General features: G+C 41.1%; 1 protein-coding gene across 1 annotated transcript in view; it reads left to right on the top strand.

Moving 5' to 3' along the window:
* Positions 1–13,300, top strand: part of GARS1 (glycyl-tRNA synthetase 1) — a 43,008-nt gene that overhangs the window by 18,837 nt on the left and 10,871 nt on the right. The window contains exons 8-11 of the mRNA XM_043463272.1: positions 859–1,008; positions 4,452–4,614; positions 6,304–6,468; positions 13,172–13,279. Of these exons, the coding sequence (XP_043319207.1) occupies positions 859–1,008; positions 4,452–4,614; positions 6,304–6,468; positions 13,172–13,279 (586 nt within the window). The remainder of the gene's footprint in view (positions 1–858; positions 1,009–4,451; positions 4,615–6,303; positions 6,469–13,171; positions 13,280–13,300) is intronic.

Below are 13,300 nucleotides of genomic sequence, written 5' to 3'. Positions count from 1 at the left end.
GTAACTGTAACTATGCTTATATTTGGATAAAAACCAAAAAATAAAAAGAATTGGTATATTAGAGTGAGAAGAAGGTAAATTTTTATTTTTTGTTTTAAAAATGTTTTTCCATAAAATGTTTCTTTTGAAGTAGGTTCTTGAGATTGCTTCCTTATGTGATATTTTGTACAGAATATTTTCTGCAAAATTGAAAAGAGAACAGTAGCTATAATGGTATATTTGAGTGACTGTGTCTTTTTAAAATGTGGAGAAAATCAGAAGCAGCCTTGGACTGAAAATACAAAATACCACAAAGATTTGATCATTCTGGATTTCCCTATTTCTTTGTGTCTCTGGGTACAAAGAAGAAAATGATATGCAAAGCCTTGAAAATTGCCTGCCGTGGTATAATAGTTTTGTTGAGTGAGTTCTGATGTTAATTGTCAGCCTGTACTGGCTTCTTTTTTTTAATAGTTCCACGGTTATGCTTTGATGTGGGTTAACAGCAGAGGGATGCTTAACTTTATTTTTAAAAGGATCTAAAATTGTCATCTGCCTCCAAAGTAAGTGATTAATCAGGAGAATATCCAAGGTTTTAGATCATCATAAGAGAAGTCATCTTTGATTCACTGGAGTGATGAAATAAAATGACATTTCTAACAGTGGTATTTCCATACCAATCACCTGATACCTTCTCTATTACCTGTGTGAGAATGTTTGCTACTGAGGAAAATATCCATTTCTAAAACATTTTTAGAGCCCATACAGCTTTGTGTGAATAGGATGTTTAGGACGTTTAGGATTTGTATCTAGAATTTCAGATTTATTGGAAAATATGATTTCTTCCTTTGTAACAGACTGATTTGTTTAAATTTATAGATATTTGAGACCAGAAACTGCACAGGGGATTTTCCTGAATTTCAAACGGCTTTTGGAATTCAACCAAGGAAGGTTGCCTTTTGCTGCTGCCCAGATTGGAAATTCTTTCAGAAATGAGATCTCCCCTCGATCTGGACTGATCCGAGTCAGGTACCACCCATGGTGTTCTGCTGGTGAAATTAGTGAGTGACTTTTGCATTGAAGTGGAAACAAAGGCTTGCTGATTTGAAACAGCTTTCCTCTTTCTTACATCATTTTTTAACTGATTTATTTTTGGTTGCACTGGGTCTTCGTTGCTGCTCACGGGCTTTCTCTAGTTGCGGCAAGCAGGGGCTGCTCTTTGTTGCGTGCACAGGCTTCTCATTGGGGTGACTTCTCCTGTGGCAGAGCACTGGCTCTAGGGTGCATGCTCAGTAGTTGTAGCGCCCAAGCTTAGTTGTTCCCCAGCGCTTGGAATCTTCCCGGACCAGGGATCACACCCGTGTCCCCTGCATTGGCAGGCAGATTCTTATCCACTGTACCACCAGGGAAGTCCTTTCTTACATGATTATATCTTTATTTTTATCCTCCAAAAAAGTTTGTTTGTTACTTTCAGTTGTAATCTCTGGGATGATGGGCGGTTTTGAGTGACTGTGTGGTTTGAAGGGAAGGGGTGAACAGCTGAAGTTTCACATCTGCTCCAAAATGATCTTTTCCCCTTGTTCATGTTCTGTTTTGAGGATGGTAAGATCTTGATTGTCGACGCAGGCATTTCCTGGAAGTGGTGGTGGAGATGAGAGTAGGGTGAGGTAGAAGGAGGTGAGGGTTACGGCAGAAGGGCCATCCTAGGTATCCAGGGCAGACAGTTGCTGGTGCTGGGGTGAGGGTGTTTCGGTAGCCAGTTGGTATTCCTCCACATATTTGGGGCACCTTTATGACAGAAAGTCCAGCTAGGAAGCTTGCCTCTGTCGACTCTAGTTCAGACAGTCTCTTATCTCTGTGCTAATAACTTCCCTTTGTCAGATGGATCCAGGAATGTGCAGGAAGGCCTCTTGGCACTGCTGAGTTATGTTTTTCTCATTATGAGTTAGCTATTTATGACAGGTTTTTGCAATTTCTATACATTTTCTTACTGATATCTTAAGGTAATAAATTTCATATAAAAATGGGCTATGTCAGTAAACTTCACTTTCTTAGACTTTCCACAGCTCCAGCAGCCCACCCATTTCCTTTATTCTTTTCTTGTCATGCTGTGCTCACTCTCTCAGTCGTGTCCGACTCTTTGTGACCCCATGGACTGTAGCCCGCCAGGCTCCTCTGTCTGTGGGGATTCTCCAGGTAAGAATACTGGAGTGGGTTGCCATGCCCTCCTCTAAGCGATCTTCCTAAACCCAGGAATTGAACTGGGATCTCCTGCATTTCAGGAGGATTCTTTACCAACTGAACTATGGTTCTTACTTGCTGTAAGCAAGCATCAGGCATAGCATATCCCGCCTATAACTCTTATCAGAGCGTGCAAAGCCCCTGCCTGATCTTGTGAGTCCTGGTGACACCCTCTGAGGAGACGCTCCTATGTTCTCACCGGACTTTATCTTCAGGCCTGTAGTCCCTTCAGCTGAATGGTCTAGAAAAGGGAGAGTTCATGAGGAAGGAGCTTAGAGAAGTGGAATGGGGAGGACCCGCTGAGCCTTGCTGCAAAATGAAAAGTAGTCCTAAACTTTAACTGGCTTTTGTAACACTGAAAAACTTGTCAGACTTGAATTTGTCTTATTTCTCAGTCTCTGGGTTTCTTCATGTCTTTTTTCCTTTTGCTTTGGGAAAAAGAAGTGTCTGCAAGGTTGCGTTCAGAATATTGAGTAAGCTGTCTGAGACTGAGCTTGTCTAAAGCCAGTGTTTTGGAGAGGATTTACATCAAAGAGGGTAACCGCTGGATGGTTATAAAGGACCATGAAGTAAGGCAAAACTTGGGGCCTGTGGAATAAAAAGTGATAAACAGGGAGAGCAGTTTAGAACAGAGAAACGGTCCCAGGAGTTAATGGGGGCAAAGTCCTTTGGGGCTTCCTGCCATTTTATTCCCTGGTCGTCTGGATTTTGGTTGATTTTGTCATGTGCCTCTGCAGGATCCTGGGTGGAAATCCACTCATCCTTCACAAGTCAGTATCTCCGTGGTTTTTATTCCATGGTAGGGCTAGGACTTGTTTAATGTTACAGCTTCTTCTTGACCTAGAGTTGGCAGGTGGTAAGTCTTTGTATAGCTGTGATCCCTTTGGTTTAGGTGGGGAGCTGGCTCTGTCTTCTAGTTTGATGACTGTTTTGTCTTCACAGTTCCAGGTAGAGTCTCTGAACTCAAAGACAAGAGACAGCTGATACAGTCAGTGCTAGTGTTGATTTCCATCTCCTGTCTGTGAGCTTGGATTAATTGACAGAACAGATGGAAAGACTTTGGCAGTTGATTATTTTGGGATTCTGGGCAGGGTCCTTATTTTGATCTGCCCTTCATTTTAGGTGTTCTCTTGCTGTTGTCCTGGTTGGAAGCTTTGTGAGGACAGACATGAAGCTTCTCTGTCTGTCTCTCATTTCTGTGCTCACAGAAGATGTTTGATAGCTTTTGAAAAGTCATTAAGATATAGGTGCTGCAGGACTAAATAAGAGATGACATTTAAAAGTAAAAAAAAAAAAGTTCTTTTGCAATGCATTTCATATATTTCTAGGACCCATTTAAGCAATTTTTCTTTACTTCTAAAACATCTAAGATAATCATGGAAGTGCCCTAGTAAATTGTATGTGTGTGTTTTAAAGAAGAGAGATTTGATTTTGACTCATAAAATTAACTTAAAACATTCCCCCCCCCCAATAGCTACTAAATTGCCATTCAGGGAAATCTTTTTGAGAAACCATTACTATGTGCATATTTATTTCATCATTATGCAGTTAGCTTGATGTTAGGGTGTTCAATTCATGCCTGATGTTCTCTGCCTTGAATAACACATCATTTAAGAAGCTGTTACTCTAAAGACACCAGCTGTATGGTGCCATTATCAGTCATTTACTTGTTCAGAGCAATAAAAAGGAAGAAATCAGACTATTTTAAAAGCTAAATTCACTTTTAATTTCCCATTCTTTGAAAAGTAAATATCAGGCACTTCATTTAGTGTGCATTAGTAAAGACTTGCCCGTGCTTTAAGGAAAAGCATTTTATTTGGAAGCCACTATTTCAGTATCTCATTTTTGTGTGTGTGTCTGACATTTGGTCAGATTTTCTTAATTTTATTTTTTAAAGATTGCTTTTTGATGTGGACCATTTTTAAAGCCTTTATTGAATTTGTTACATTATTGTTTCTGTTTTATGTTCTGTTTCTTCGGCCAGGAGGCATGTGGGATCTTGGCTCCCAACCAGGGAGTGAACCCACATCCCTTCATTGAAAAGCAAAGTCTTAACCACTGGATCACCAGGGAAGTTCCTGGGTTTTCCTAATTTTAAAAAAAAAAACTGTATCAATCTGTTCTTTAACAACATTTTCCATATTATTCTGTGTTGTTGTAAAAGGAAGTTTAAAATAAGGGCTTTATTTTTTTAAGTGTGCCGCTTTTATCCCTTATGTTTTTGCTTTCAGAGAATTCACAATGGCAGAAATTGAGCACTTTGTAGATCCCAGTGAGAAAGAACATCCCAAGTTCCAGAATGTGGCAGACCTCTACCTTTATTTGTATTCAGCGAAAGCCCAGGTCAGTGGACAGTCTGCTCGGAAAATGCGCCTGGGAGATGCTGTTGAACAGGTAAGATTCCATAGCTAACTTAATTTAGAGCATACCTCTTCCTGGAGTTCAGCACTCAGAAGATTCTGTGTACTGGATGATAAAATATTTTGATAGTCACTTTATTTTGATACAGTATGTGGTTTTTTTTTTTTTACAGTATTTATTATACACTATTATTATAGTGGGAGGGAATTACCTGAATGTGTCAATGTGTGGGCCATTGGGACTAACATGAAAAAAAATTTAGCAGGGTACTTGGAAAAATTTTGTTGGTTTGCATTGTACCACATCAATTTTTTTTTTTTTTTGGCCACACTGGGTCTTCATTGCTGCACGCAGACTTTCTCTAGTTGCGGTGTGGTCCTCTCATTGTGGTGACTTCTCTAGTTGTGGAGCACGAGCTCTAGGGTCTTAGGCTTCCGTAGTTGTGGTGTGTGGGCTCAGTAGTTGCAGCTTGCAGGCTGTAGAGCTCAGACTCAGTAGTTGTGGCTCACCAGCTTAGTTGCCCCACGACAGCTGGAGTCTTCCTGGCCTAGGGATCGAACACGTGTCCCCTGCATTGGCAGGCAGATTCTTAACCACTGAACTACCAGGGAGGTCCCCCATCAATCTGACTTTAACAATATGGACTGCTTTTGGGGAGACATTTTGACTCACAGGAGGCAAGCCCTTTCTATTTTAAACTCTTCTGTATTACTCATAACAATTGGAATAAGGTCTTGCATGTAATAGAATTTCTCTATAATTATTTGCCTAGAGAAATGAGTGAGTAAAAACTTCGTAACAGTAGTTGCTGCCTAATAATAGAATGAATTGCCCTGGGAACAATGAGCTTCCTGCCTGAAAATATTCAGGTAGAGGCTGAGTGATAATTTGTCAGCCCTTTTGCAGAGAAGAGCCCTGCAGGTGGTAGGAGATGGGGCTAGACAATTTCTAAATCCCTTCTGTACTAAAGTTGTAAGGGGACTTATACTATATGTGGTTCACAAATTTCAGTGGATAAGAATACATTAATGTCCCCCCTCGGAAAAGGCAGTGGCATCCCACTCCAGTACTCTTGGCCTGGAAAATCCCATGGACGGAAGAGCCTGGTAGGCTGCAGTCCATGGGGTCACGACGAGTCAGACATGACTGAGTGACTTCACTTTCACTTTTCACTTTTATGCATTGGAGAAGGAAATGGCAACCCACTCCAGTGTTCTTGCCTGGAGAATCCCAGGGATGGGGTCGCACAGAGTCGGACACGACTGAAGTGACTTAGCAGTAGCAGTAGCAATGTCCCCTCAGCATGTCTTAAGGTTTTTATTCAGAAGGAATAGATGCCATTCCACAGAGTCATTATTATGAATGTCACTTTTAGTACTGTAGATTTAAAAGGTATGAGGTATTAGGCTGAATTTTTGCTGACCCAGTGAGTATGGTGGAAAGATTTTGAATGACATCATTCATTATTATCTGCTTGTTAGCTTGACAGTTAAACTTTTGAAAATAGCCTTAATCACATTTTTGGGTATTTCAGATCATTCTGAAAGCTGTATAAATTATCTTGCTTTGTGTTTCAAAGATTTTTCAGTAAATGATAAATAATGGAAAATGGTACCTTGGCCTTCAACAGCCTTAATGTTTGTGGTTTTTTTTCATTCCTCTGTGCTTGTTTGCATGTTGCTTGCCTACTTATCTATGAGTTTGTTTATTCATTTATTTTAGGGTGTGATTAACAACTCAGTGTTGGGCTATTTCATTGGCCGCATCTACCTCTACCTCGTGAAGGTTGGAGTCTCTCCAGAGAAGCTCCGCTTCCGACAGCACATGGAGAATGAGATGGCCCATTATGCCTGTGACTGTTGGGATGCTGAATCCAAAACATCCTATGTAAGTAGAATGCAGTGGCTCTAACCATGTGATTTTCACATCGTTAACTTAGAAGCATGGATATCAACGTTGCCTTTTGTGTGCTTCTTGTCAGAGTGGAACAAAAAGGAAAGAGATCTCTTCCTGAGCAAAATGGAGAAAGTAGTTGCCCCACTGTGCTCTCATAAGGGGGGCTACCCTTATGTCCCAGGATCCCTTTGTAGATGTGGATGGCTTTTACAGAGAGAGAGAGAACGCTGGTGACTTGTGTTCCTGGCGTGTCCTTTGCTGGTGTGGACAGTGTGGTTGGTAACATGCCTGAACGCAGCTAAGATGCGGTGGCCACCTTCCTGACAGGGACCCCAGCAGATCCTGGAAGTGGTGGCCAGGCTGAGTAAAGAAGCCCACAGTGCTCTTCGTTTGGACAGCTGTTTGGTAGATTTGGGGAATAGACTAGGAGATTCTGATCTCTTGTTTAGGTTCAAATTCTGTATATTTAATAATAATTCAGAGAAGACCTCCAGGTTACCTCTTCACTGTTCCTTCCCACCCCCACCCCCCAGACGTGAACATCAGTACTGAAGTTTAGGATTGAAAGGCATTTGGATATAGGAGATGCTTTAGCTCTGGTAGCAGTGGGAACAGGGCAGCAGCCAAGAGAAGTGGGCCCCAGAGTCTTCTGCATTTCCTTTCTTTGATATTGGAGAGACTTCTCACCCATACAGAGACTTAACTCAGGGTCCTTGCTTCTCACATGCCCTTGGTTTCTCTTAAAAAGTAAAACTTCTAAAAGTGCCTTCCTTTGAAAAAATAGATTCTTTTTTTTTTCCCCCAATTATTTTTATTAGTTGGAGGCTAATTACTTTACAATATTGTAGTGGTTTTTGCCATACATTGACATGAATCAGCCATGGATTTACATGTGTTCCCCATCCTGAACCGCCCTCCCACCTCCCTCCCAGATTCTTTTTTTTTTTAATAAAAAATTTTTTTTAATGGTACTGATGCATCTGTTTGCAGGGCAGGAATAGAGCTGCAGACGTAGAGGACAGACATGTGGACAGGGTAGGAAGGAGCAGGTGGAGCAGAGAGAGTAGCATTAAGGCACCTGCGCCGCCACGTGTGAGACAGACAGCAGTGGGAAGCTGCCGCGGCACAGGAGCCCCGCGGGGGGCTCTGTGACGTCCTGGAGGGGGCGAGGGCGGCGGGAGGAGGCTCACGAGGGAGGGCATCTGTGTGTATGTGTACTTACGGCTGATTCCCGTTGTTGTACAGCGGAAACTAACAGCATTGTAAGGTAGTTATCCTCCAGTTAAAAAAAAAAGTCATTTAAAAAATGATGACCCTTTTTTGTAAAACAGAAAGTAAAAAATAATTCTTTAAGTGTGTTATATAAAAAGTGAAACTTCCAACTGTGTGCTCCCCAAGAGTGTTTCATGTCTGTTTTCTCAATCAGGGCTCAACAAACATTTTCTGTAGTAAACATAGTAAGTGTTTTAGGCTTTGTGGATCTCTGTGGCTCTCTTCTGTTTTTTTTTGTTTTTTTTTCTTTTTTTAACAACCCTTTAAAAACGTAAAAACCATTCTTAGTTCCATGAACCTTGATTTGTCAACCCCTATTCAAAATAGTTTTATATGCTTTAAAAACATATACATATGTGACAGATGGCCAATAAACACTTGAAAAGATGCTCAACATCGCTCATTATTAGAGAAATGCAAATCAAAACTAGGAGGTATGGTAGAAACCAACACGAAATTATAAAGCAGTTTCTCACCAATTAAAAAATAAATAAAATGTTTAAAAAATACATGTGTGTACATGCATAATGATATATGCATATATCTGTAGTGACTATTATTGATATTGTTTTTAACATATACTCTTTCCTTTATTGAATTAGGAAAAATCAGTTAGGTTTTTCTTGTTATGTTGCTTTCTTCACAAACTTACTTGACATATGTTTTCTTAAATGATAGTGGTAATTAGTTTTGGATTATAGGTGATCATTAGTTTCTTTACATGTACTAGATTTTCTGGAATTTCTTTTTATTTTCAAGTTAAACCAATAAAGTGTTTTGTGTGAGAAGCTAAACCAGAACCAAATTCTTGATGTTTTCAATTTAGATTCTGAATCCTGCCTGAATGGCGTTTCATTTGTTCATTCAGTATTTGTAATTGTTAAGGGCTATCTACCATTCTAAGTGTATTAGCCTATGGAATCCTCACAATAATTCCATTCACTGGTTCTGTTTCTTAGGAGACTGAAGTGCTGAGAAGTTAGTTGATTTGCCCAAGCCTCAGCAAGGGGGTGGTGGAGCGGGGATGTGAACCAGGGCTGTCTGACTGCAGGCCCCTGCCCTTAACCAGGGCTGTCTGACTCCAGGCCCCTGCCCTTAACCAGGGCTGTCTGACTGCAGGCCCCTGCCCTTAACCAGGGCTGTCTGACTGCAGGCCCCTGCCCTTAGCCAGGGCTGTCTGACTGCAGGCCCCTGCCCTTAACCAGGGCTGTCTGACTGCAGGCCCCTGCCCTTAACCAGGGCTGTCTGACTGCAGGCCCCTGCCCTTAGCCAGGGCTGTCTGACTGCAGGCCCCTGCCCTTAGCCAGGGCTGTCTGACTGCAGGCCCCTGCCCTTAGCCAGGGCTGTCTGACTGCAGGCCCCTGCCCTTAACCAGGGCTGTCTGACTGCAGGCCCCTGCCCTTAGCCAGGGCTGTCTGACTGCAGGCCCCTGCCCTTAGCCAGGGCTGTCTGACTGCAGGCCCCTGCCCTTAGCCAGGGCTGTCTGGCTGCAGGCCCCTGCCCTTAACCAGGGCTGTCTGACTGCAGGCCCCTGCCCTTAGCCAGGGCTGTCTGACTGCAGGCCCCTGCCCTTAACCAGGGCTGTCTGACTGCAGGCCCCTGCCCTTAGCCAGGGCTGTCTGACTGCAGGCCCCTGCCCTTAGCCAGGGCTGTCTGACTGCAGGCCCCTGCCCTGCTTTCGTAAACCCTACTGCACTCCTGCTCATCCTTTTCTCAGTGTCACTGTGAGCTGTGGCCAAACCCTCAAGGATGGGAAATCAGAAAATGTGGGCCTGAGAAGTCCCGAGGATGGAATGTACAGCACGGTGGTTGTAGTTAATAGTACTGTATTGTGTATTTGAAAATTGCTTAGAGAGTGGATTGAAAAAGATCTCATCACACACACACACACACACACACACACACACACACACGATTATAACTGTGTGTGGTGACGGATGTTACCTAGACTTATTGTGGTGAATGTACAGCATGGTGGTTGTAGTTAATAGTACTGTATTGTGTATTTGAAAATTGCTTAGAGAGTGGATTGAAAAAGATCTCATCACACACACACACACACACACACGATTATAACTGTGTGTGGTGACGGATGTTACCTAGACTTATTGTGGTGATCATTTAGCAATATATACAAATATCAAATTGTTACATTGTATACCCAAAACTAATATTGTGTACGTCAATTATACCTAAATTTAAAAGAATTAAAAAATTAAGAAGAAAAAGTGGGCCTAGCTTTGAGATGAGGCCTCACATTTTGTGTAAGATCATAAGAAGACTGGACTAAACAAGACCAAAAGCTCTGAAGTAGTAAACTTTTAAGGAGAGGGGGAAACGCCTTTAGAGACTTGAATATTTTCTTTTTGTGTGCTTCATATTGTATTTTTTTAAATAAAAAAGTTACTGATACAGTTAATGCTCTAACCTTTTCTTCTCCCTCCTAAGGGGTCACCATGATCTCAAAATTATCTACCATTCTTAGGCATGTTTTTGTAGTTTCACCGTTTAGTACATAAATATCTTCATCAATATCTTTAGTAAATGATAATGGGTAAGTGTATGTTTAAGAACATAGGTATACTAGTTGGCATCTTTAGTGACTCAGAAGATCAAGTTACATGTTTTTAGCTTTTTTTTTCCCCCTTAATTCCTGTTTTGTTGTTTTTATGTGCTGGGGTTTCTGAGCTTATATGAGTTTTATTTTTGCCTCTTTGTTTGAAACACCCCATGCATAACATGTGCTTGAAAAGCTTATTAGGTATGATGGTTGAGTTTTCCCAAACTCTTTGGATCAAAGGCAAAAATAAGTATTTATGAGAAGGACTAACTAGACATCTGCTGAACTAATAAGCCTTTTACCTCTTTGGTTCTTACTCAAATAACAGGTTTTTAAGAGTCTTTGAAAACACTTTAGATTGTGCTTTTGAAAAGTGACTTGGGCATTAATAAGAAATGGAACCTGCCACTGCTGTGATAGCAATGCTGTTATTAAGTTTTATTCTGTGATCTAAATAGTACCTGTTCTTTACTGAATTTTCTTTTGTTGGGTAGGAAACTGGATTGAGCACAAATGCCCACATTTGTGGCCAGCTGAGATCTGTGTTCAGTACAGTCATCTGATGCCAAGTTTTGAGAGCAGTGGACACTTTGTACAGAGAGAATGCAGTCATCCCTCAGTGTCTGCTGGGGTTTTGTCCCAGGACCCCCACTGACACCAAAATCCTGGGATGCTCAAGTCTCTTACATAAAAAGGCTTAGTATCTATGTAGACCCTATGCACATCCTCCCATACATTTTAAATTAGCTAGGTTACTTATGATACCAAACATAATGTAAATGCTTTGCAAATAGTTGCCAGGTTTGCAGCAAATTTAAGTTTCTGGAACTTCTGAAAAATCTTTTCTAAATACTTTTGATTCACAATTGAATCTGCAGATGTAGAAACCACAGATACAGAGGACTGGCTATATTGTTGGGTGTTAACACTTAAATACACCCTTCAGAATCTACTTACAGTTTTTCAATAACTTTTTAGAAGGAAAAGGCCGATAAAACAATGAAGTAACAACATAGATAAAGTTCCTTTTTCCTCTTTGTCCATCTGTCCTCTCTGAGCTAAGTTTGCATTTATATGATTTCTTCTTTGCCCTTTCCATATGGTAAGTACTTACACAGAGTTTACCCACTTAAATTAACAGATTAAAAAGAAGAGGAAACAGATGACATTTAACATTTTTGTGTTCCAGTTTAATAATGCCTTTCTAATATACAAAAATCGAGTGTGGCCTTGGTATCCCCATCATTGTTAGGCCGGCATGCTGACATTCCTCTTAGTTCTTAGGTTTCTGCTTGATCTCCGAGTCCTGATTTTGGCATATGTCCATTCTGTTTATCCTTCAAGGCTGATGTGACACATTAGCACTCTGTTCATTTCCTCCTCCAGTGTAGTCTGTCTTTATTTTTCTTTCTCTTTCCTTTTTAATGATTCATATAAATGTATACATGCTGTATTATTTTCCTTATAATTTCTCATAAGTATCTTCCAGTGAAGAGTTATAAACTAGACTATAGGTGCAGGGCATGCTGTGATATAACTTAACTCCCAATGGATTTCCCCATATAACATGTGTTACTTTCGTATCTTTGTTACTTACATTCAGAATGACCATCACCACAGCATCCTAATAGCATGTTCTTATTTCTGCTGCTCTTCTATTGTAATGCCATGATGTTGTTGTAGTGTCTCTTCCTCCCAGATTGCCAGTCCCTTTGGTGAATCCTTGCCTTCCCTCCTGCAGCTATTATTGACCTTATTTTTTTGTCACCTGTGTTGGTCTCTGAACCCACAAGAGATTTTCAAGGGGCTAATTGGGTCACTCACCCTTGACTGTTGTTTTCCATGGTAAAGACTGGTAAAACTCTTCCTCTTCTTGACTGTCTTCCTTGCTTTTAAAAGATTATGAAAGTTGTTTTCCTTCTCCACAAACATTTTTTGAGGTGAGCACCACGTTTAGATTTGTGGGTGCATATGTTCTGTGCTGACTCACAAAAGGGAGCTTGGTTGACCCCAGGGTCCTCCATGTGAGTGGCGATAGGAAGTATCTGGGAGTGTGCTGTTGTGTGTGTCCTGTGGAATTCAGGTGGTTGACTTCTGGCCAGGACTGTGATTTACTTGCTACTGTAGAGCTCTTCTGAACTAGCCATGCCCTTCTCTTTGGCAGTTCTTAAAAGTGCACAGAGAGTAATGACTTTGTAGGTGTAAATTCTTTGATTTGAGCCAAAGTTTTAACAATACAATTGTATGGGCGGGGGGAACCATTGCAGTTGTCCTTTGGAATCCATGGGGCATTGGTTCTAAGACCCCTTGTTGTTGTTGCTATTGTTGTTTGGTCTCCCAGTCGTATCCAACTCTTTGCGATCCCATGGACTGCAGCACGCCAGGCCTCCTTGTCCCTCACCATCTCCCAAAGTTTGCCCAAGTTCATGTCCATTGCATCAGTGACCCCTTGTAGATGCCAAAATCCATCAATGCTAAAGTGTTTTATGGAACAGAGTGTTGTACTGGTGGTTTCTACCAAATTCATTTTGACTCCTGGTCAAAAATTTGATAGAGATATACAAGTTTTGTCTAGGTTCACATTTTATTTCCATAGCTGAATCCCAGCAAATACTAGTTTATCCCACATTCACAATGTGGCAAAATAATTCTGTCCAGAAAATAAAAAGACTACTTTGTCTACATGTGTGGATTATATTTTATAAGATTGCTACTGCTTGATGTATAAAACTGTACCCATTTTAGACATTTGTAAAAGTTGAGTGGAAGTTCTGTAATTGAATTATTCATGAGTATGTGTAATCTGCAGGCATTTGTGAATGAACCTTGTGTGAGTTACAGATGTTTATTATGTCTTCTTAGGGCTGGATCGAGATTGTTGGATGTGCTGACCGTTCCTGTTATGACCTGTCTTGTCATGCGAGGGCCACCAAAGTCCCACTCGTAGCTGAGAAACCTCTGAAAGAGCCCATATCCTTTCTGGTCAGTTCT

The sequence above is a fragment of the Cervus canadensis genome, chromosome 3, assembly GCF_019320065.1.
Source record: "Cervus canadensis isolate Bull #8, Minnesota chromosome 3, ASM1932006v1, whole genome shotgun sequence".
NCBI lineage: Eukaryota > Metazoa > Chordata > Mammalia > Artiodactyla > Cervidae > Cervus > Cervus canadensis.
This window is presented reverse-complemented; position numbering and strand designations above follow the sequence as displayed.